This window comes from Danio rerio, chromosome 2 (genome assembly GCF_052040795.2).
Source record: "Danio rerio strain M-AB ecotype USA chromosome 2, GRCz13ab, whole genome shotgun sequence".
NCBI lineage: Eukaryota > Metazoa > Chordata > Actinopteri > Cypriniformes > Danionidae > Danio > Danio rerio.
Genome location: NC_141022.1, coordinates 54,953,883 through 54,974,584, shown reverse-complemented (window position 1 = coordinate 54,974,584; position 20,702 = coordinate 54,953,883). Strand labels below are relative to the sequence as shown.

The 20,702-nt window shown below is 35.0% G+C and overlaps 1 protein-coding gene and 1 non-coding gene across 19 annotated transcripts; both read left to right on the top strand.

Moving 5' to 3' along the window:
- Positions 1–3,643: 3,643 nt before the first annotated feature.
- Positions 3,644–8,491, top strand: LOC141378944 (polymeric immunoglobulin receptor). The gene is made up of 3 exons (XR_015479057.1): positions 3,644–3,790; positions 7,851–7,884; positions 8,130–8,491. It is a non-coding gene; the product is annotated as a polymeric immunoglobulin receptor (transcript).
- A 3,580-nt stretch (positions 8,492–12,071) lies between these two features.
- Positions 12,072–20,395, top strand: pigrl2.6 (polymeric immunoglobulin receptor). Of its 18 annotated transcripts, none has more exons than XR_015479015.1 (10): positions 12,072–12,178; positions 14,763–15,077; positions 15,189–15,499; positions 15,772–15,825; positions 15,990–16,093; positions 16,183–16,235; positions 17,492–17,551; positions 17,627–17,683; positions 17,758–18,606; positions 19,914–20,395. XR_015479015.1 is itself a non-coding variant. In XM_087241521.1 (10 exons), the coding sequence occupies exons 1-10, from the start codon at positions 12,118–12,120 to the stop codon at positions 17,800–17,802; spliced, it is 1,074 nt and encodes a 357-aa protein (XP_087097647.1). In that variant the 5' UTR covers positions 12,072–12,117; the 3' UTR covers positions 17,803–20,395. The 18 variants fall into 18 exon arrangements, 2 of the variants coding, with proteins under 2 accessions (XP_087097647.1, XP_087097648.1); XR_015479014.1 differs by having other exon boundaries at positions 17,758–18,696; positions 19,921–20,395; XR_015479010.1 differs by having other exon boundaries at positions 17,758–18,798; positions 19,818–20,395.
- The last annotated feature ends 307 nt before the right edge of the window (positions 20,396–20,702 follow it).

Sequence of the window (20,702 nt, the reverse complement as noted above, 5' to 3'; positions counted from 1 at the left end):
AACTTTATTTTAGACTTATTTAAAATTAAACATTAGAACTGTGACTCAGCATGTACTGTACTTTTAAATATATTTAAAAGCTTCAATATATTGATTAGATTCTAAACATTTGCATTTCTTTGAAGAGCAGTTTATTATTTTGAGCTTCTGAAAGGCTGTATTTACACATGTTGATGGAACACACAGTGTAATCTGCTCAGCTAATGTTTATGTTTGTAATATTTTTATTAATTGTTAATCAACAACCACCTCATATTGATTTCTATATGAATCTGCATCTCATTTTGGAGGCTGCTGCTGTCCTCCAGTGATCGCTATATTGATTGCAGACGCATACATCGATGCAGCCTTCATGACTAAAATGAAATGCGCTCTGTTTTCCACCAAAGCAACCTGGAATGCTGAAATATAATGATAACTGGCAGTGGGCTGGTTACAGAGAGCAAAACAAAGACAGACGTTCCAGCACAGAACACACATTTTCACAGAAGAATAACTCAAATTCACATGATCAAGTAGATCACTTAATATGTTTATTAAATATCTCTAAACATATTGTGATAATTTTTAAGCTCAACAAGAGTCAAAAACATACATACAGCACCTTTAATGTGTATACAATTAAACTAGGAATAGGAATAAAACTCAATTCATGCTTAAAATAATTTATAATGTTGCTGCCCATTTTACTTTTTTAAGTTTTTGAAAAAGAGATTACAAATCTAAAGAGGTTTTGTAGGTAAAATATAGTTTTAAGTATTAAAAAAACTATTTTAAAGTTTCAAAGCATGTGCAATCATTTAGTTGGAAAAAAAAAGAATTAATCGGCAGAGCATATTTGTTTTAAGTAACAGTTTCAACAACACAGTTATAACACAGGAATTACAAGAGGGTGGTTAATTATGATGCTCCAATTTCTTAAAGCTTATAAATCATATGAGAATATAAATTTTATCAGTTTGTTTGTTTGTTTGTTTCGAAAGTAAAACTGTACTCAGTTTCCTGTGGGAGTTGCATTTACGAATATAGGGATGGAAAAGGGCCAATAGAAAATACAGCTTGTACAGTATAAAATCAATGGAAACCTAAAGGCCCGTGCACACCGAGACGTTATTTGCTCGCGTTTTCCGTCGACGTTTAATGCCTCGCGACTAAATAACGGGCATCAATGTGACTGTGCACATCAACGCGCTAAACGCCAGGCGCAAAATAGTCATTTTAAAAAGAAACGCCTCATGCTCGTTTTTTTGTTTTGACGTGCCACGTCAAAACCTTTTCCACCAATCAGATTGACACTTTTGTTCACGTGCACGGAGCTGCTGAAGTTACAGTAAACAGCACTTGGAGGCGCTCAAGCGCAAAACTGTCAATGCGAGTGCACACTGAAGATGACGCCCAGAGGTGATATGAACGTGAAGCTGCTTATTGCTCTTGTGAACACGAATCATTTCTTTTTAGCTAGAGCTGGAGCTGCTGCTTGAATAATCCATGCTTGTTCAAGTCACCAGTAACTTTATCAACAATCGTGTAAACTGAACTTCTGTGTTATAATCGGGGTGTCAGAAGTCCATCTAACGTCAAAAGAGTGATTTTGGATACTCTTCAGCTTGACACAAGTGAAAAGCGCTTGGGTTTGAACACTGAAAAACGTCTCGGAAAACGCTGACGATAAACACAAACGAAAAGCATCCCAGTGTGTAGGAGCCTTAATGCCCCCATGTTTCACAAAAACAAGCCTGCGTGTGTGTGTGAGTGAGTGTACGTGCGTGCGTGCTGTCTTCTATCTTGTATTCTAGTAATGCTTATTTTTTAGTGTTAGACTGGCAGTATCTGTGCTGATACGCTACTTTTGAATATCATAAGCAGAAAAAGGAAGCATTTTGTTTGCCTTTGTCTGCTGTGGATTACCATTTGACAAAAACATGGCAGACATTACCTTTGCTTTTGAATTTTGTGGGTTTTTTTTTTTTGTCTGACAAGTCTTGCAAGCGGAAACTTTTTTTCTTTTTTTTTTTCTGCAAGCTCATTTCAGGAACCGCTGCAGCCACAACACATTTAAACCCCACACATGGTCTGTTTACTATTAGAATTATTATTAGTTCATTATTATTCATTCATTCTTTTTCTTTTTTCTGCTTAGCCCCTTTATTAATCTGGGGTCACCACAACAGAATGAACCGCCAACTTATCCAGCATATGTTTTATGTAGCGGATGCCCTTCCAGCTGCAATCCATCACTGGGAAACACCCATGCATTCTCATTCACACACATACACTACAGAAAATGTATATTCCTTACATTCAGTTTATTATTCCAAGCTCCATCTGTAAACAAGAGGAAAAAAAATAAATATATAACAAGCGGCATGTATCGTTTACTTAATGTCTAGCATTTAATCAGCATTTATAAAATACACTGTAAAAATATCCATAATTTAGCAGTTTTCCATATTTTGTGATTCATGTTTTGTTTTTCGCAATTTATTTATGCTTTTAAATCGCATTAAGGGACCTTGATCTTTCTACAAACAACTTTGAACCCAGAAAAGACTTTTATTAACTTTTCTAATAGTGCTAATAGTATAAGTGCTAACGTTGTAAACGGAAGTTCTAAATGTTTAACCAGAAGACGCTGGTCACTATGGCGCCCTCCATGCAGCAGCCAAGAAAAAGGTCTATAATTGTATAGAGTAGGGGTGTACGTATAAATATCAGTATTTGACGTCATTATGACTTTGGTTTAAGATGCTGGCTCGACGTTGGATTTTGTTCACTTGCCAACACAACCTAAAAACAACCAAATATCAACGTCATTTGACGTCGTTATTGGATGTCAAAATAACTCTGTCCTTAGATGCTGACTATACGTTGAATTTTGGACACCTGACATCACAACCTAAATCTAACCAAATATTAACGTTGTATGATGTCGTGTGCCTGCTGGACAATAACTAGATGCACTACAGAATGTTACGTCTATGCACATATACAAATGACATGCAAATGCATCAGCTTTTCACAGCGTAATACTCACTACTCTTGAGTACTTTAAAAGATCTACTTTTTACTCAAACTTTGAGTAATATTTAAAACATATAATTTTACTCTAGTTGCACTACATTTTAGGCAAGTTATGCTACTTTTATGAATTTTTAGTACTGTTTCTACCACTGGCCACGTCCACAATAATACGCTATCATTTAAAATTGTCTATTCATCTCTCTGTCTCTCTGTTTGGCCATCCGTCCACACTGAGATTGCTTTTTTCAGTAAACAATGTTTATTTAAAAAAAAAAACGCTTTCCAAAGTGAATACATTTGAAATGTTTTAGCATTGCAGTGAGGACTGTGAAAGCAAAGGCTTTCAAAAACAATTATGCATTTAATTATGTGTCCAATTCAGCTAACATTGTTGACTACATTGGAAAGCAGATGTTTTGGATGCTTTTAATTTTGACAGCTCTTTACTATTAACTTCTGGTACATTTTTAGCTCCTGATGCGTCTGTGGTGAGCAGCAGTGGATCTGGACAGGAAGGTGATAATGTCAGTGTCCAGTGTTTCTACAGCTCTGGATATAAGGCTAAAGACAAACAGTGGTGCAGAATTGAAGAAAATGGCTGTTACACACCTCAGAATACATCAGTGCAGATCAGTGATGATGGTGAAAGCTCCTTCACTGTGCTGATGACTGGACTGAGACTCTCTGATTCTGGATGATATTTCTGCTCTGCTGGAGATCTGGAGATTTATTCCTGTTCGACTCACTGTCACTAAACCTGAACCCAAAGGTAAGATCACACACCAGTTAAATTCATAAACGCTGTTACATTCTAATGCTTTAAAACGTTGTATTTTGTTTGAAAATGAAAATCAGGTTGACGTCAAAATGCAACGACAGGCCGACTTCAATATTCAATGTCCAACCTTAAATCAACCAAATATCAACGTCTAATGATGTTACAGTTTGACGTTGTGTGGGCGTTACCACTATAATGTCTATCAGACTTTGGATTTTGGTTGCCAAACCTGACGAATAAATATCAGTATTTGACATCAATATGACTTTGGTTTAAAGAGCCCATATTATGGGTTTTTGAAAATTCCCCTCCATGTAGATGAAAGATCATCATCTTCAGCTGAACCTCGCAAAAACGGAAATGCTTGTAGTTTCTGCCAACCCGACTCTACACCATAACTTTTCAATCCAGATGGATGGGGCAACCATTACTGCATCCAAAATGGTGAAAAGCCTTGGAGTAACGATTGATGACCAACTAAACTTCTCTGACCACATTTCTAGAACTGCTCGATCGTGCAGATTTGCACTCTATAACATCAGAAAGATCCGACCCTTCTTATCTGAACATGCAGCTCAACTCCTTGTTCAAGCTCTTGTTCTCTCCAAACTGGATTACTGCAACTCTCTACTAGCGGGGCTTCCAGCTAACTCTATCAAACCTCTTCAGCTGCTCCAGAATGCAGCAGCACGAGTGGTCTTCAATGAACCTAAACGAGCACATGTCACTCCGCTGCTAGTCCGTTTGCACTGGCTGCCAGTTGCTGCTCGCATCAAATTCAAAACTCTGATGTTTGCCTACAAAGTGACTTCTGGCCTAGCACCTTCTTATCTGCACTCACTTCTGCAGATCTATGTGCCCTCCAGAAACTTGCGTTCTGTGAATGAACGTCGCCTCGTGGTTCCATACCAAAGAGGGAAAAAATCACTTTCGCGAACGCTCACGCTCAATCTGCCCAGTTGGTGGAATGAACTCCCTAACTGCATCAGAACAGCAGAGTCACTTGCTATTTTCAAGAAACGACTAAAAACTCAACTATTTAGTCTCCACTTCACTTCCTAATCTGCAATTGCCTCTTTGAATATCACACTAACTGTACAAAAAATAAAAAAATAAAAAAATAACTACTAACACTTCCCTTCTTAGACTTTACAGACCTGAAACTTGCCTTTAGTACTTATTCATTGTTGCTCTTAGTTGTGTAAATTGCTTCCTTGTCCTCATTTGTAAGTTGCTTTGGATAAAAGCGTCTGCTAAATGACTAAATGTAAATGTAAATGTAAATGTAGTGTGTAACACAGCTCTAAGTGAAGTGAAGTATCCAGCTAAGGCTTAAAATCTGTTAGTGTACAGTGTTTAAAACTGTTGATTCATCTATAAAAGAGTCGACTCATAGTGCTTCAAACGAGTCGCCTTGATACCGATTCATTAGGTGTTTCGCCATGACGTACGAATGAAACCAAGTTATTCACGTGCATGTGCAAACCCGGGAGATTTCAAACCTGAGGCCCCGCCCTCTGACGCAGAAACCCAGACACACACACACACAAACACACACACACACAAACACTGCAGATGGATATATTGAGTCTCTACCCAAAGATGAAACCTCAGCATTATAGCCAAGCAGTTGGAAACTACTGGAAACTTCTGGAAACTACATGCTACAAAGAATACTTCATCAGCGTTTGTTAAAGGAAGGATCAGTAAAGCTTACTGATGGACGTCAGGATGGATTTTTCTTCCTCCATTTCTCAAGTGTAAGTATGTGTGATTAAAGTTGCCTCGTTGACTCTAGCTTGCAAATGTATTTAGTTGTGATTTGTTACTTATAACCGCGAGTACTGTATCAGGTTAACTGGCTATATGCTCTTATCGTGTGTGTGTGTGTGTGTGTGTGTGTGTGTGTGTGTGTGTGTGTGTGTGTGTGTGTGTGTGTGTGTGTGTGTGTGTGTGTGTGTGTGTGTCTGTCTGTCTGTCTGTCTGTCTGTCTGTCTGTGTGCGCGCGCGTTGTTGTCCGGAGCAGGGTTAAGTGCGTGTGTGTGTGTGTGTGCAATATGTGTGTGTGTGTCTGTGAAAAGAGCAGAGTGAGAAGCTAGGAGATCTCTTCAACTGTTTTTGGAGTTTTTGCTCAATAAAATAGTTAGTCGTATGAATTCTCAAGTCCATAGTCTGTATTTACATTGACCCACTGGCAGCTAAAATCCACGCCTTACACTATCGAGCGTGTATGAACTGTGATTACTTTTATATTGCTGATTAGCTGTTTGGCATTTCACTCTCTGACTGAAGGCAGTCGACCAATCGCAACAGACTGTCATCGGTCCAATCAGCGCAGATTAGCTTCGCGCTAAGGAGGGGTTTGGGAACAAATGAATCCCTGGACGATTCATACAGGAGTCACTGGGATAATTAGGTAAAAATAAATGCAGATTATAAGACCATGAAAGTGTTTTTTGACCTTGCATGTATATTAAACTGTTGTTGGAGACCCTTACAACCAAGATATGACCCTATTTCATGTATAATATGGGCTCTTTAGGATATTGGCTCAATGTTGAATTATGGTCACTTGCCAACACAACCTAAAATCAACCAAATATCAATGCTTTAAAACTAACATTGACGAATATTCCATAGGTAATCATTTTATGGGGAAACAAGTAAGAAATTAAAGTGAAATGTAACATAATTTTCTATAATGATATGAAATAAAAAAATAAAGTGGTAATTATGAGAAAAATCTTAATCAAAAGGCTGCGCTCCACACACTGGAAGAACTATACAGCAACCCTTGTGTTAAAAAGCAAACAAAAAACAGAACATTTTAAAAGGCACTTCACACCCTATAGCGGGTACCGTGGTTAGTGGTTTAGATTGCTGATTCAAGTCCTGGGTCAGTTAGCTTTCATTTTGCTGTGGTGGCCTCTGATAAATTAGAGACTAAGTCAAAGAAAACAGAATGTATGATTTCACACCATGGGCACTCTCTGATTAAACTGGTACCTTTAGGAAGAAAGTACAAATCAATTCATGCAAGTTTAACAAGGGCCAGCTAGTGAAGTGCTCTACTCCTCTGACCTCTATAAAGGTGCTCTAGCGACAGATACCAGAGGCCATGGTCTTTATGGTCCTTGTAGAGTAACAGACTCCCATGCTGAAGGTCGCCAGTTCAATCTCAGCTCAGAGTGGGTTGGGTATAGGACAAACAAATTCAAATACTGTTTTTATCTAACTGTTATCAACCATACTTCTGTCTTAGAAATACAGTTGAAGTCAGAATTATTCACCCCCTTGTTTATTTTTCCCCCAAATTCTGTTTAATGGAGAGAAGCTTTCTTCAGCACATTACTAAACAGTTTTAATAACTCATTTCTAATCACTGATTTATTTTATCTTTGCCATAATGACAGTAAATAATATTTTACTATTTATTTTTCAAGAAACTTCTATACAGCTTAAAGTGACATTTAAAGGCTAAACTAGGTTAATTAGGTTAACTAGGCAGTTTAGGGTAATTAGGCAAGTTATTTTATAACAATGGTTTGTTCTGTAGATTATAAAAAAAGCTTAAAAGGGCTAATAGTTTTGACCTTAAAATGGTGTTAAAAATGTTAAACCTTTTTTTATTCTAGCCGAAATAAAACAAATAAGACTTTCTCCAGAAGAAAAAAATATTATCAGACATACTGTGACAATGTACATGCTCTGGTAAACATCATTAGGGAAATATTTTAAAAAGAAAATTAAAAGAGGGGCTAATAATTCTGACTTTAACTGTATATATAGTTTTAAATAATTAATTTGAGCACTTTATTATTATTATTATTATTATTATAATTATTAATTATTTATTTTATTTTTTTTGCATCATAGATGAAATGATTGTTGCACTGACTGGAGAGCACTTTTAAATCTTGTTGCAATTATGACAAAACATCTATTCTGTTCTAATAATGAAATACTCATTATAATGAGGTTACTTGTAATACATTATTTATGAATTACATCATAATCAAACTAATGAACTTGTTTCTGTTTCTGATTTTAGCTGCAGACACTGGTTCAAGAGCTGAAGCAAGCATGTAAGTGTGAACGTTATTCCTAATCAAAACTCCTTGGCGACATCTAATCTTGCAGAAAAATATAATGCTGCAAAATAATAATAATTCATACATGTATAAACAATCATAGATTGTCTTCAAGCATTATTAAGTCATACAGTATGCTATACGAGTTTGAATGTATCCAAAATTTACAAGAGGAAACAAACCTGTAAAAAAACGTACAGTAGTTGTCTCTTGATATGCACTCATACTTTATATTTCAGGTTGAACAAGGAGTATTTCTGTCTGTGAAAGAACTAGATGAGTTTCTCCACATCATCCTGAAGAATTATCCAATAAGTGTTGAATATTTAAAACCTTATTTTCTGTGTTTGCTTGATGCTTGACAAGATTTAAAGGTACAATATGTATGAACTTTGCATCAAAAAATGCAAACCCCACTAGAACAATACTAAATGTATTGTTCAATTATTCATAAATCCTAAATGCTTCCAACCTTGTTTAGATTCAGAGCTGTGAAATTTGTTACTGTACATCAAGTGAGCAGCTCTTGATTCATTGTGTTGAAATCACCATTGAACGCATGTATGTTTTCTTTTTACTTAAACATTTGTGGTTATGCATACTCTATGTGCTCTATGTGTATAGCGAATGTAGGAACTGAGTGCACATTTTACAAGAAAAGATATTGTTAGTGTCAGTCATGTCGTTGTCATTAACATCATTGATGAACTCTGCAATGAGTCTGATGGGGCAGATGTCTAACTGAACTAAATGTTTTTTTTTTTATATATATATTTGAAAGCATTGTGTAAAGATTCTACTCAAGGCCAAACACCAGAACCACTTCCTGCTGCAGAAGAAAATATACATTTATCCAACTATGCATTTTCAGCCTTTTTAATTAGTTTATATTCATATCTTTAGAGGCAAAAAAACAAGATTCTTTTATGACATTCAAGCTAAGATTTTTTTTATTGCTTATAGTGCCCTCTAACGGCTGAACACACATTCTGATACTTGTCTGTGTGAGATCAAAATTGACAATGTTGCTTTACTGGCACACATTGTTATTCTTTGGATTAATCCACTGAAAAAAAAAACAATCATCCTTAATCCAAATCTGAGCATTTTCTTCCATGATTGGAGTGGCAGTCCTTCTCTGTGGACATCAGTTTGGCACTTCAGCCACAAAATCCCAACCACAGTCTTCTTAAAGGTGCAATATGTAAGTTTGACATCTAGTAGTTGAACTAGGTATTGCATCCCTAGATCAAACCCCACACAAGTGTAAGTTGCTGATTTAAAATGTGTACTAAATTAAAGAAACGGCACGCAAAAGAAGAAAAATAAATAAATTTTAAAAATATTTTGGAAACGGCTACTATTTCTTGTGGCTAAACAACAGAAAACTTGATGACATGATCACCTCAGGTAAACCTTGTGTGCTTTATTCAGTGTTATATGCTAATAATGTGAGCTTTAATGCCATTTCACATGACATTTATTGCCATACTACTGAAAGCAGCAGCAGATAGTTAATCTCAGATCTTAATAATAAAATAAACCTTTTAAATTGAACTTTAGAACTGTGATTCAGCATGTACATTAATTAATGTTAATATATAATTTTATAAAGATTATAAACCTTACCATTTCATGAGTGAGTGCATATTTTGTGCTTCGGAATGGCTTAATTTAAATGTTTGAAAATCTTGTTGTATCTGGTGGAAACAGCCAATTTTCTTATCACTGCCAATCTCCTAACATGGCGTGCTGTTAGGACACGGGGTTACAATGTGACCTGCTCACCTAATCTTTACGTTGGTAAAATTTATATCATTTGTTAATTTATAACCTCATGTGAAACTCTGTATCTGTGTCTCATTTCGGAGTCTGCTACTGTCCAACAGAGGTTACATTTTAGTCATAGACGCGCATGCTTTGAGAGCCTTAAATATGTTAATTTTTTTTGTAATAAACACATTTCTCTTGTGCTTTAGAAGAGTCTAAAACTTACATACAGCACCTTTAAGTTTGCTAAAGGGAATGATGTGTGGACAGAAAGCCCTGCCCCCTACTCAACATTCCGTTTCGAATGGAACTAAATCAACACACTGAAATTTATTAGATTTCTATTTTTTCATTCAGTTAAACACTGAAGAATTAGTATCATTTCGTCTGCGATTATAATTTTCTTTATAAGATTCAGTTTCCTGTACAGACTAATAATTTCACTTGATAAGACCTCAGTCGAATGTCAGTAGCCATAGCATGGGTTATTTTATTCATGCTGTCTGTAATGTTAATTTTAAATTAATCCACCAAGAGTTGCAGTTTCAGCTTACAGATACACTGAAAAATAGTTCTAAATACTGTCACTTCCAGAGAGAGAGATAGTAAATTGAGTAAATTACTTTTTTGGCTGAACTATCCCTTCAGGTGCTTTATATATATATATATATATATATATATATATATATATATATATATATATATATATATATATATATATATATATATATATATTTCTAACTACTAGATGTCACAAGAGAGCATCTTAAAACTAAAATAGCCAACCCAGGCTCATTGTAATTATGTGCCCAGGGATACATTTTTTAAGAACTGAAAAATATGTCCCCGGGTCTTTTGTTTACACAAATCCACTAGAGGGTGCGTGTATATTTTTGACAATCTCACATACGTAACTGGGAACTTTCCTATATGTGAAATTTAGGGCTGGGTGATAAAATCGGTATCCATATTTATAGACTGAACATCGTCACTATCAATAAAAAAGTTTTATCGATATTGACAAAATATCAATATTTTTGTTTTTGACTATTAAAACTATTTGCCTTAATAATGTTGGTAAATCATAATAAAGTGGTTAAAAAAATCCTAATATTTCAAAATGGATTGTTAAAAAAATATTCAGTAATTATCGATATCGAATGATATGAAACATATATTATACATATGTTGTCACAATAAACAAGTTAATTAAAAAAAAGATTAACAAAACTATATAATAATAAATGGTAAGGACAGAGAGCTTTAATGAGGGATGAGGGGGTTCAGCCTTTTTCTCTCATATGGTGGCATGAGGACACGTACTGTGCTGCTAGGTGGAGACACTTTTCATTTTCTCCCAAAATATAATGGAGTTTCTCCATATTTGTGGATTGCTGGAATTGTGGTAGAATTAGAGACATTTGTGTGAAGTAAGCATCTCTGATGCTCTGATATTTGCTGCAGTGAGTGAAGAAATGCAGCTCATCCTCTACAACTCCAGCAGAGCAGTGCGGACACAGTCTGAGCTCTGGGCTCCTCCAGCTGTGCTTGTGTCGTCCCGTCTCCACACTCAGACTTTGTCCACTCAGACGATACCGGCTCATCAGCTTTCTCTGACCGGGGCTCTTAATGTTGGTCAGATACGGGGCCAGGTCATAACCAGGTTTAATCTGGTGGAAGCACGCCAATTTATTTATTTGTTGTATTTTATTTTGCCAATTGAGTTTATAATCCTCCTGGGTAATCTTTTCTATTTCTTTAGTCTTTATATGTTGGGACAGGGTTTGTGAATTTAGTTGCTGTTTTTCCACCAGATAGTGCATGGGGTCGCTGGCCGGATGTGCATTACTATATTTGAGGGCCTGCTGATGGTAGCTCTCTGGGCTGGAGTTAGACAGATGGAGCCAGGACTTCCCTGCTCTCTTCTGGATTTCTGAGAGCAGAAGGAAGCTGCCTAGTTCTCCTCGGCAACCAAGGCTCTCTCTATCTGTTCATCTCTCTCTCTCTCTCTCTCTCTCTCTCTCTCTCTCCCTCTCACTCTATCTCCCTATCTCTCTCTCTCTCTCTCTCTCTCTCTATCTGTTCATCTCTCTCTCTCTCTCTCTCTCTCTCTCTCTCTCTCTCTCCCTCTCACTCTATCTCCCTATCTCTCTCTCTCTCTCTCTCTCTCTCTCTCTCTCTCTCTCTCTCTCTCTCTCCCTCTCACTCTATCTCCCTATCTCTCTCTCTCTCTCTCTCTCTCTCTCTCTCTCTCTCTCTCTCTATCTGTTCATCTCTCTCTCTCTCTCTCTCTCTCTCTCTCTCCCTATCTCTCTCTCTCTCTCTCTCTCTCTCTCTCTCTCTTTATCTCCCTCTCTCTTAGTAGCAGCTCTCAACCAAGTAAAATAAGTGTTGTTACACAGAAAAGAGGAAGTGCATATTGAAATTTCTCAAGACACAGGAAGAGAAACTTGCAAAATGTCCGCATATGTAAAGTTAAACCTTATCTACATTTCAATCGGATTTTGCCCCATTTTAGGTAAGTCTGAGGTGTTGTGCTGTGTTTGCTTCTGATGAATCCTTTACATGTTATATTTTATGCTCAGGTGTGTGTGTTTTTAATGTTGGTTCATCCAGTCTGGCTCAAAGATGGAGATCTGAAGCTAGTTTCTAGTCTCAGTTATTATTTGAGGAAGTTTGTATATCTATGTGGTAATCAGTGGATTTAGATAAATGTTTGTTCTCTTTTATTTTTATTTTGTTTACTCATTGATTTGGGTTTTCACACAGGCCTTTGTGTGCATCCAAGATCACAAACTCAACTTACTAGACAGACATAATAATAGATGAAATACTAAAAATAGGGATGAACAATCAGCAGCCATATCTGAACTGCCCGATTGATGCTTATTGAGACATCTTTATCAACCTGATAGGAAAATTAGTAACTCAATATATTGTTGCAGATATATTATGGATTATTTCCAACAGTTACACCAGTTCAGATCTTTGCTGCTAGTCTTGAGGGTTTGTGAGATATTTTCAGTGTAAAAAATGAAAATATGGAATGTGTAAGAATTTCTGAAGAAAAAAAAAACAGAAAATATATACATACATACACACACATATATATATATATATATATATATATATATATATATATATATATATATATATATATATATATATGTAACTTAAAAGATCAGCATTAAAGATCAGCATGGATACAAAAACCCCCGAATGGGACAATACCACAAATATATATATATATATATATATATATATATATATATATATATATATATATATATATATATATATATATATATATATATATTTGTGGTATTGTCCCATTCGGGGGTTTTTTCTTCATAAATTCTTACACATTGCATATAATCTGACATAATCTTTATTCAGATTATGGTCATCAAAAATTGCTGTTTACCTGGTAGAGTCTCAATCAGAGTATTGTCTTAATCAGTGTTGGGGAAAGTTACTTTAGAAAGTAATGCATTACAATATTGAGTTACTTAGTTGTGTTTCTTAGTTACTTTTTATGGTAAGTAGCGCGTTACATTACTTTTAAGTTACATTTATTTTTTCTGACCTGGCTGAGGCTTGATGTCTTTCAGAACTGGCAGTTTTTTTCTTTCTTTTTTTTTTTTTTTTTTTGTATATGGGAGCTCTGCAATTAACAACATACAATAAAATGTTCACTTACCTTTAAGAAAACGCACATTAAAAAATTTATTGTTGGATGATATTATCTGAGAACTTTCTGATCCCAGAGCTCTACATGCGATTATATACTGATTAATGAACGTTAAAAGTAATGTGTTTGATACTTTTGTACTTTTTGTCGTATTAAAAATTATATAACTGTCCATTCAGATAGTCCTCTTTTCCTTTTCTTCCATGTGTTCAGAATAATCACAATATTTCCATCACAGAAATGTAAGACTCTGCTGTCTTTCTTTCTGCCTGTTCCTGCATTCTCTCATTGCGTGCGCAATTCAATGTGACTACAACCATTTTAACTCAGCAATTAATTTTTTAAAAGTGAATTAACTAAATTAAAATGTAACTCACATTGCATTTTTTTAAAAAAGTAACTCAAATATTATTACTTAATTTTAAAAAAGCAATGCGTTAGTTTTCTCGTTACTTAGAAAATTTATATTATTATGTAACTCACGCTGCTTGTAATGTGTACCCCAACACTGGTCCTAATCATATTCAAATCTGAGTATTGGTGTTCATGTAAATGTACTCACTGACAACTCAGGCCTAATCCTAGAAAGAGTTCACTGATTTTGATCAGACAGTTTTTTCACAGGTAGTAAGCTAATGTGATGTTAATTCCATAATGCTGATCTTGAATTCATGCTAACAAACAAATTGTCAAAAAATCTATATGAATGCAAATCAAATATGTAAAATATGAATTGATAAATACTTTATTTCCCAGAGATGGGTTGCGGCTGGAAGGGCATCTGCTGCGTAAAAACGTGATGGATAAGTTGGCAGTTCATTCCGCTGTGGCGACCACAGATTATTAAAGGGACTAACCCGAAAAGAGAATGCATGAATGAATGAATGAATGAATGAATACTTGAATTATATTGTTCAATCAAAATGTTTAAAATAATTTTTTGTCATATAAAATATTTTTCTAGTGTCATTCAACATAATTGTGTTTCATTTTGGTATGGATAATGCTTTAAAAGTATCGATTTAGCACCAGTATCGAAATAACCCAAAGCAAAACACAACCCTACTTAATCAGATCTGTTATGTTAGTACAGTACCAACCTGGTCATAGACTTGTGAAAACATGATCTGTTAATGTACCTAATTTCTGAGCATTTCAGAATACATTCAAATGTGGCTTTCTTAGCTAGGTAAATGTTTATGCTATTTGTTCAAAGATAATTAATCATTCCAGGGTTTTGCAAAATTTTCCTTAAATTAAATACTATGAGAGACAGAAGCTTTCATCACAAATGTCTATATGATGATATTAATGGGCTTGTATTGTCTTCCACTAAGGATAAGGACTTAGAACTGAATAAAAAAAGTGATTTATTAATCCTGGATAAAATAATATTCGTGTGTTTGTTTAGGTGTTGAAAGCTTTGAAGGTGGGTCAAATCATACAATAACTGTTAAGCCTGGAGGATCTGTCACCATCCCGTGTTATTATGATGAGAAAAACCCACCACAGAAGAAATACTGGTTTTCAGAACATGGTCAATCTAAAAAATACACAAACACAACAGAGGAGAATCTGTCAGTAATTGATCATCCTGATCAGAGTCTCTTCACTGTGACTATAAGGAACCTGCAGGAGAACAAACATAATGGAAAATATTATTGTACCGTAGAGACTGGACAAAAAACGAATGTCACATATGAGCTTTTTCTGCAGGTTCATTCTGGTATGAGAATTTACTGTATAAATATTTCAATCACATTTCAATGCTAAATTCAATAACTTCACACACATGTATTTTATAATCTCTGATGTCTGCTGTGTGTGTGTGTTTCAGCTCCTGATGTGTCTGTGGTGAACAGCAGTGTGTCTGGACATGAATGCGATGTCAGAGTTCAGTGTTTCTACAGTTCTGCATATAAGAACAAACTCAAACGCTGGTGCAGATATAAAGATCAGAAGTGTTTCAGAGAGAAGAAGACTGACACATCCCAGAATTCATCAGTGCAGATCAGTGATGATGGTGAAAACTCCTTCACTGTGTTGATGACTGGACTGAGAATCTCTGATTCTGGATGGTATTACTGCTCTGCTGGATTTCAAATTGTTCCTGTTCAACTCACTGTAACAGAGGCATTATCATGTACAGTATTTTTCAGTAATGAATTATTTTGACATGAATATGGAATAAAACACAATTACAACACAATTAAATTACTACTATTACTAAATTAATCTATTTTTGCCCACAGGTCCTGTCAACAACAACACGTTAGTATTTATTGTTTTCTCTATAAAGTTATATTCTTATTATCATCTTCATCTAAATATTATAAACTAGTCCATGTTTTGAACTCTAATGAAGTAATTTCCTTAGTGCTCTGGTTATTTTCATTTGTCTTTTTCATTTGTCTTCACAGAAAGAAAACAGGAAATCACATGAATAATACAACTTCATATGATGAAAAACAAAAGTAGTGCACATATCCTCTGTAAAATAACAAATTTAGTGTTTAAAATATCTCCAAAACTTTAGGGCAGACATGTAACAACAGATTTATATAAATAACGTTGAGCTTGGATTTACTTTATTACAGATAAAATAAAATATTATACTTCTTCCCTCCATATCTCACAGAGGTATTGAACTCCTGACTGTGTGGTTTCCAGTTTCTGCAGCTCTCCTGCTGTTGGTTCTGTTGTTGGCTCCTGTTTTTATCTGGATTAGAAGACGGAAACCAAGTCAGTTTGACGTTTGTATATTCTGCCATTTTATAATTCAAATCAATGTATCTGTAGTCTATTCATTTAAAATATTATCTATAACACAGAGCAAGATAACCAGACAATCAGACAGAAAAACAACAGCAGCACCACCAACCCAGTAAGTCCTTTAAGTTAGAATTATAGCTACGCGCAGGAGGTCTGTTAAGCTTTCGAGCAAGGGAAACAGGCCAAAGCGCTTTGCATATGGATTGTGCAAATCCGATGGTACTCTAAAAGTTTGGACGGGGTGGTGGAATTTGTTTCCTTTTCCAAAAACTAAAAACGTAGAAGTGGCCGTAAAAGCAGTACAATCCAGTCATATTTCCATCTTTTTCAAGCTACGATTATATGGATTACATATAAACAGAACAAAACAGAGATACTATCACAATATGAGCTCTTGCGATCAATATACTTCACCCGCATCTGTTTTTCAGTCATTTATAACCCTCATGCCCATGTCAGAGCTACAATACACTGAAGTTTTATCAGTCTTTTGGAGGTGATTACAGTATATCTGCTTAGTGTCTGCTTTTCTATTTGGTGTAGGATTAATATTTGCTGGTAGGCAAAATCTATTTGTTCACTACTGCTACGTATTTATACTTTGCATATCTGACATGAATAATGCAGCACTTATACTTTACACCAGTGGTGCTCAACCCTGTTCCTGTCTGTTTGGCTCTCGGCGAAGGCGGTCGCTCTTCCTCGGTCCCATACCTCTCCTCGCTAGCACCTCTTGTCTTGTCTTATTCTATCTCTGAGGCTCTCCGTGTCCTGCTATCCAAACAAAAAAGGAATTATGGATTTGATCAACTGGTCTCTGAATGCAATTGACATCATCTTCTCAACCAGGAGTCTGGGCTCCGGGGAACCCAGTTGTCCTGCGGGGATGTTCGCAGCTGGATACGTGATGGACGGGTGGGAGAAGTTGAGAGTCCTGTGTTTAGCTGCTCTGTCTCTAAAGGATATTGAAGATATCTACCTATTCGGAACTTTGATAACAGGGTTTCTGCTGGTGGGCTTATGCGGGGTGCTGGGGTATCGGAAACTGTTTTTCCGATAGGGGTAGGGCTGTTTTTCTTCCTTTTCTCACTTTGTCCGAATCAAGGGCAAGCTGAGGGGGTGTTTTTTTTTTTGCCTAACTGTACAGTTATTTTGTTTCTGAATGCTACCTCCTGATACCTCCTTGATAATTACAGGCAGGTGTGTTTGATATGGGTTGCAACTGAAATCTGCAGGAAGGTGGCTCTCCAGGAGCAGGGTTGGTCACGCCTGCTTTACACGATGTTGAATTGTAGTCCATTAGTAGGTTTATTGATATTACTATTGTTTTACTGTTGTTTATGTTTGTTTTATTTGCTTAAAATGCAGATCTACACTACACCAGAAGATCCTGTGATATACAGCTCTATAAATGATGAAACTCCAAATGTAAGTACAGTTTGATTATTCAGAAATATTACGAATTTGCTCACCTCTCTTTATTTATGATCCAATTCTCCACAGGATGTCAACAGTGAGATAACCTACAGTACCATTGATAACATTCCAGGGAGTAAAGCAGTAAGTTTTGACATTTTATTTGACATAATGATTTTGCTGATGGTATATTTACACTGATCTTGCACTTCCATAAGCCTCTAACAGGGGGAGGCCTTTACAGCACTGTGGCTCCACACTGAAAAAAAACACACCACAGACTCCTCTGACCAACAGCAGAGGACTGTCATCACCTTTAAAGGGCACCTATTGTACCCCTTTTTCAAGATTTAAGATAAGTCTTTTGTGTCGTCAGAATGTGTATGAAAAGTTTTTGCTCAAAACACCCATCAGATATCTTTCAGTAGTTTGCAGTTTTCAAATCTGAGCATCTTGTAGCTTTTTTTGTCTAAGCCTTTAATGCTAGTTCTCCCTGCCCACGGTTCCCAAGTGCCTGTCAGAGTGTGCCTCAATCTTCACCTTGGCTGCGTCAGATAAACAGCACAGTGACAGACATGAAGGAAGCAGATCTCACATAACGTTTGTGGGAAATATTACAGTAAGCATTGTCCCAATGATTATTTGATGTATTTGTTGTGGAGTTGCAACAATGAGTCACGCTTAAACCCCTGATGTATTGTCAAAAGCCCCTGATCTTTAGGAATATGTTGCACTTAAGAAAAAAAAAGGTTGTATAACATTTATTTTGTTTTTTAAGTACTTAAAATCACCACATACTGTACATCACACGCATTCCACTTAACGCAGCTTTTATGTTGGATGAATAGTCAGCTGTTCAGCAGTACCTGTTTCTAAAAGCAAGTGGGAGTGAGACTGTTGTCACATGGCAGGTGTTAAAAAAAATCACATCACTGCACAGTCATTATACATTCATTATTTTGAAGAGCTGAAGCTGATGAGGTAATAATACAACTGTTTCACAAAACTGAATAGATCTACTGTAACTACTGATGAAGCTTATTATTTGTTTTCACAGTATAAAATGTGTGTAGTTTTGGTGAAATTAAATAACTGTAATAAATAAAATGTGCATCATATTAATGTAAATCCATGCAAATTGTTCAGAAAAAAATGTGGTAACACTTTATAATAACTACACACTATGAATCATTTACTTAGCATTAGCATCTAGTGAGTTCATTATCTGTAAGGCGTTAACTCTGCATTAATAAATGTTAGTAAGCTGTTTTTAACTGCAGCTACAAATGCTCTATTCTTGACTTATTAGCACCTGTATAGTGTGCTTGATAATTGTAATTTCATACTTTGTTAATGATTTATTTTTCATTACTAAATTAAGTATTGCATTGTTTACAAACCAGTTGTATTTAAGAGTAGTTGAGGGGTTTTAGGATCATTCAGAATGAGTTAATAAATGATTAATAAACTATTGAAATTTACATTTATATGTCTCATTATTCAGACATGTACTAATAGTTAACTAATATGTTAATAAATGCTTTATTAACTCAACTTCATGCAGTTTTGTGACCTAATCTAAAGTGAGGACTATTTATGTTTTATAAATCCCTTATGAATGACAAATAAAGGCTCAGAATCAAATGAACAACAGTCCTTGCAATCTTATTTAAAAAGTAAAATGACTGTAAAGTTTAAACATTGCTGAATAACAGGAGTGCCAAATACGACATAAAACTGGATAAAACAACAACAACAATGTAATAATGTAACAATATAGTAAGATGCAATTTTTAAACTCTACAGTGATTTTATTTTAGGTAAGGTTGCAAAGATTTATTTTTCGTTTGAAGTACAGTTTCATGTGTGTATCTTTAAGTGAATAGGAATGAATAACGTATTTTTTCCTGCTTAGAATTTACCTGAGCCTTTATTTGTTGTTTATAAGGGATTTATAAAGCATGAATAGTCCTCACTTTAGATTAGGTCACAAAACTAGATGAAGTTAAGTTAAAAAGCATTTATTAACATATATAGTAACTATTAATATATGCCTGAATAATAAGACATATAAACGTTGATTTCAATAGTTTATTAATCATTTACTAACTCATTCTGAATGATCCTAAAAACCCTCAACTACTCTTAAATACAAATGGTTTGTAAATGATGCAATACTTAATTTAGTAATGAAAAATAAATCATTAACAAAGTATGAAAGTACAATTATTAAACACAATATATTGGTGCTTATAAGCCAAGAATGGAGCATTTGTAGCTGCAGTTATAAACTGCTTACTAACGTTTATTAATGTAGCGTTAATGCTTAACAGATAATGAATTCACTAGATGCTAATGCCTGAATGATTTATAGTGTGTAGTTATTATAAAGTGTTACCAAAAATGTAAATTGTACCAGTTTTCTATGATGTAGATATCGAGCCAGTCACATCTGTTTTTTGTAATAGTTAAATCACAGTGACTTCATGCATCTACAGTAGTTTAATATTGGGATGGGGTTGTTCAGCGGGGTGCACTAAAACTTCTTTTTTTGAGGTGGGGGCTTCTTTGCGGCTAAGCCTTTTATCCCTTTCGACCAAAGCAACGCCCTTGATGCAGAAAACAATGTCAAAATGCACAAAATAAAAATAAAAATCAGCGAAAATGCGAAAGGTTAACCGTGTTGGAATGGCAAGGGACCACAGTATGTATAATCAGTTGTAAATGTTGTAGGCCTATATAATCATATAATCAGACTAAGTATGTATTGACACACCACTCTGTCAAAACCTTTAGAATAATCGATAAGGATAAGCCTTAAAATTGGTGTATGTAAGTGATGATAAATTATGTTTGAAAAAAAAAATATTATATATATATATATATATATATATATATATATATATATATATATATTTATATATATATATATATATATATATATATATATATATATATATATATATATATATATATATATATATATATTGTAATATCTAATTCTGATCAACACACATGTAATGCTGTATATGTTTTATTATTGCCTGTTTCATTATTATTTCATTATTCTGTCAAGAACACTTTCAGTTGTAGTAGAGTTTTTATTTTCTATTTCCATTTGTCAAATTCTTGCATTATTCCACACTTGTATATTTAAAAGAAA

Coding starts and splice junctions, on each gene's coding strand:
- pigrl2.6 (XM_087241521.1), top strand. CDS start 12,118: ATGTCCGCATATGTAAAGTTAAACCTTATCTACATTTCAATCGGATTT. Junction 16,094..16,182: donor GATTAGAAGACGGAAACCAA/GTCAGTTTGACG, acceptor TCTATAACACAG/AGCAAGATAACCAGACAATC. Junction 17,552..17,626: donor TAAATGATGAAACTCCAAAT/GTAAGTACAGTT, acceptor AATTCTCCACAG/GATGTCAACAGTGAGATAAC.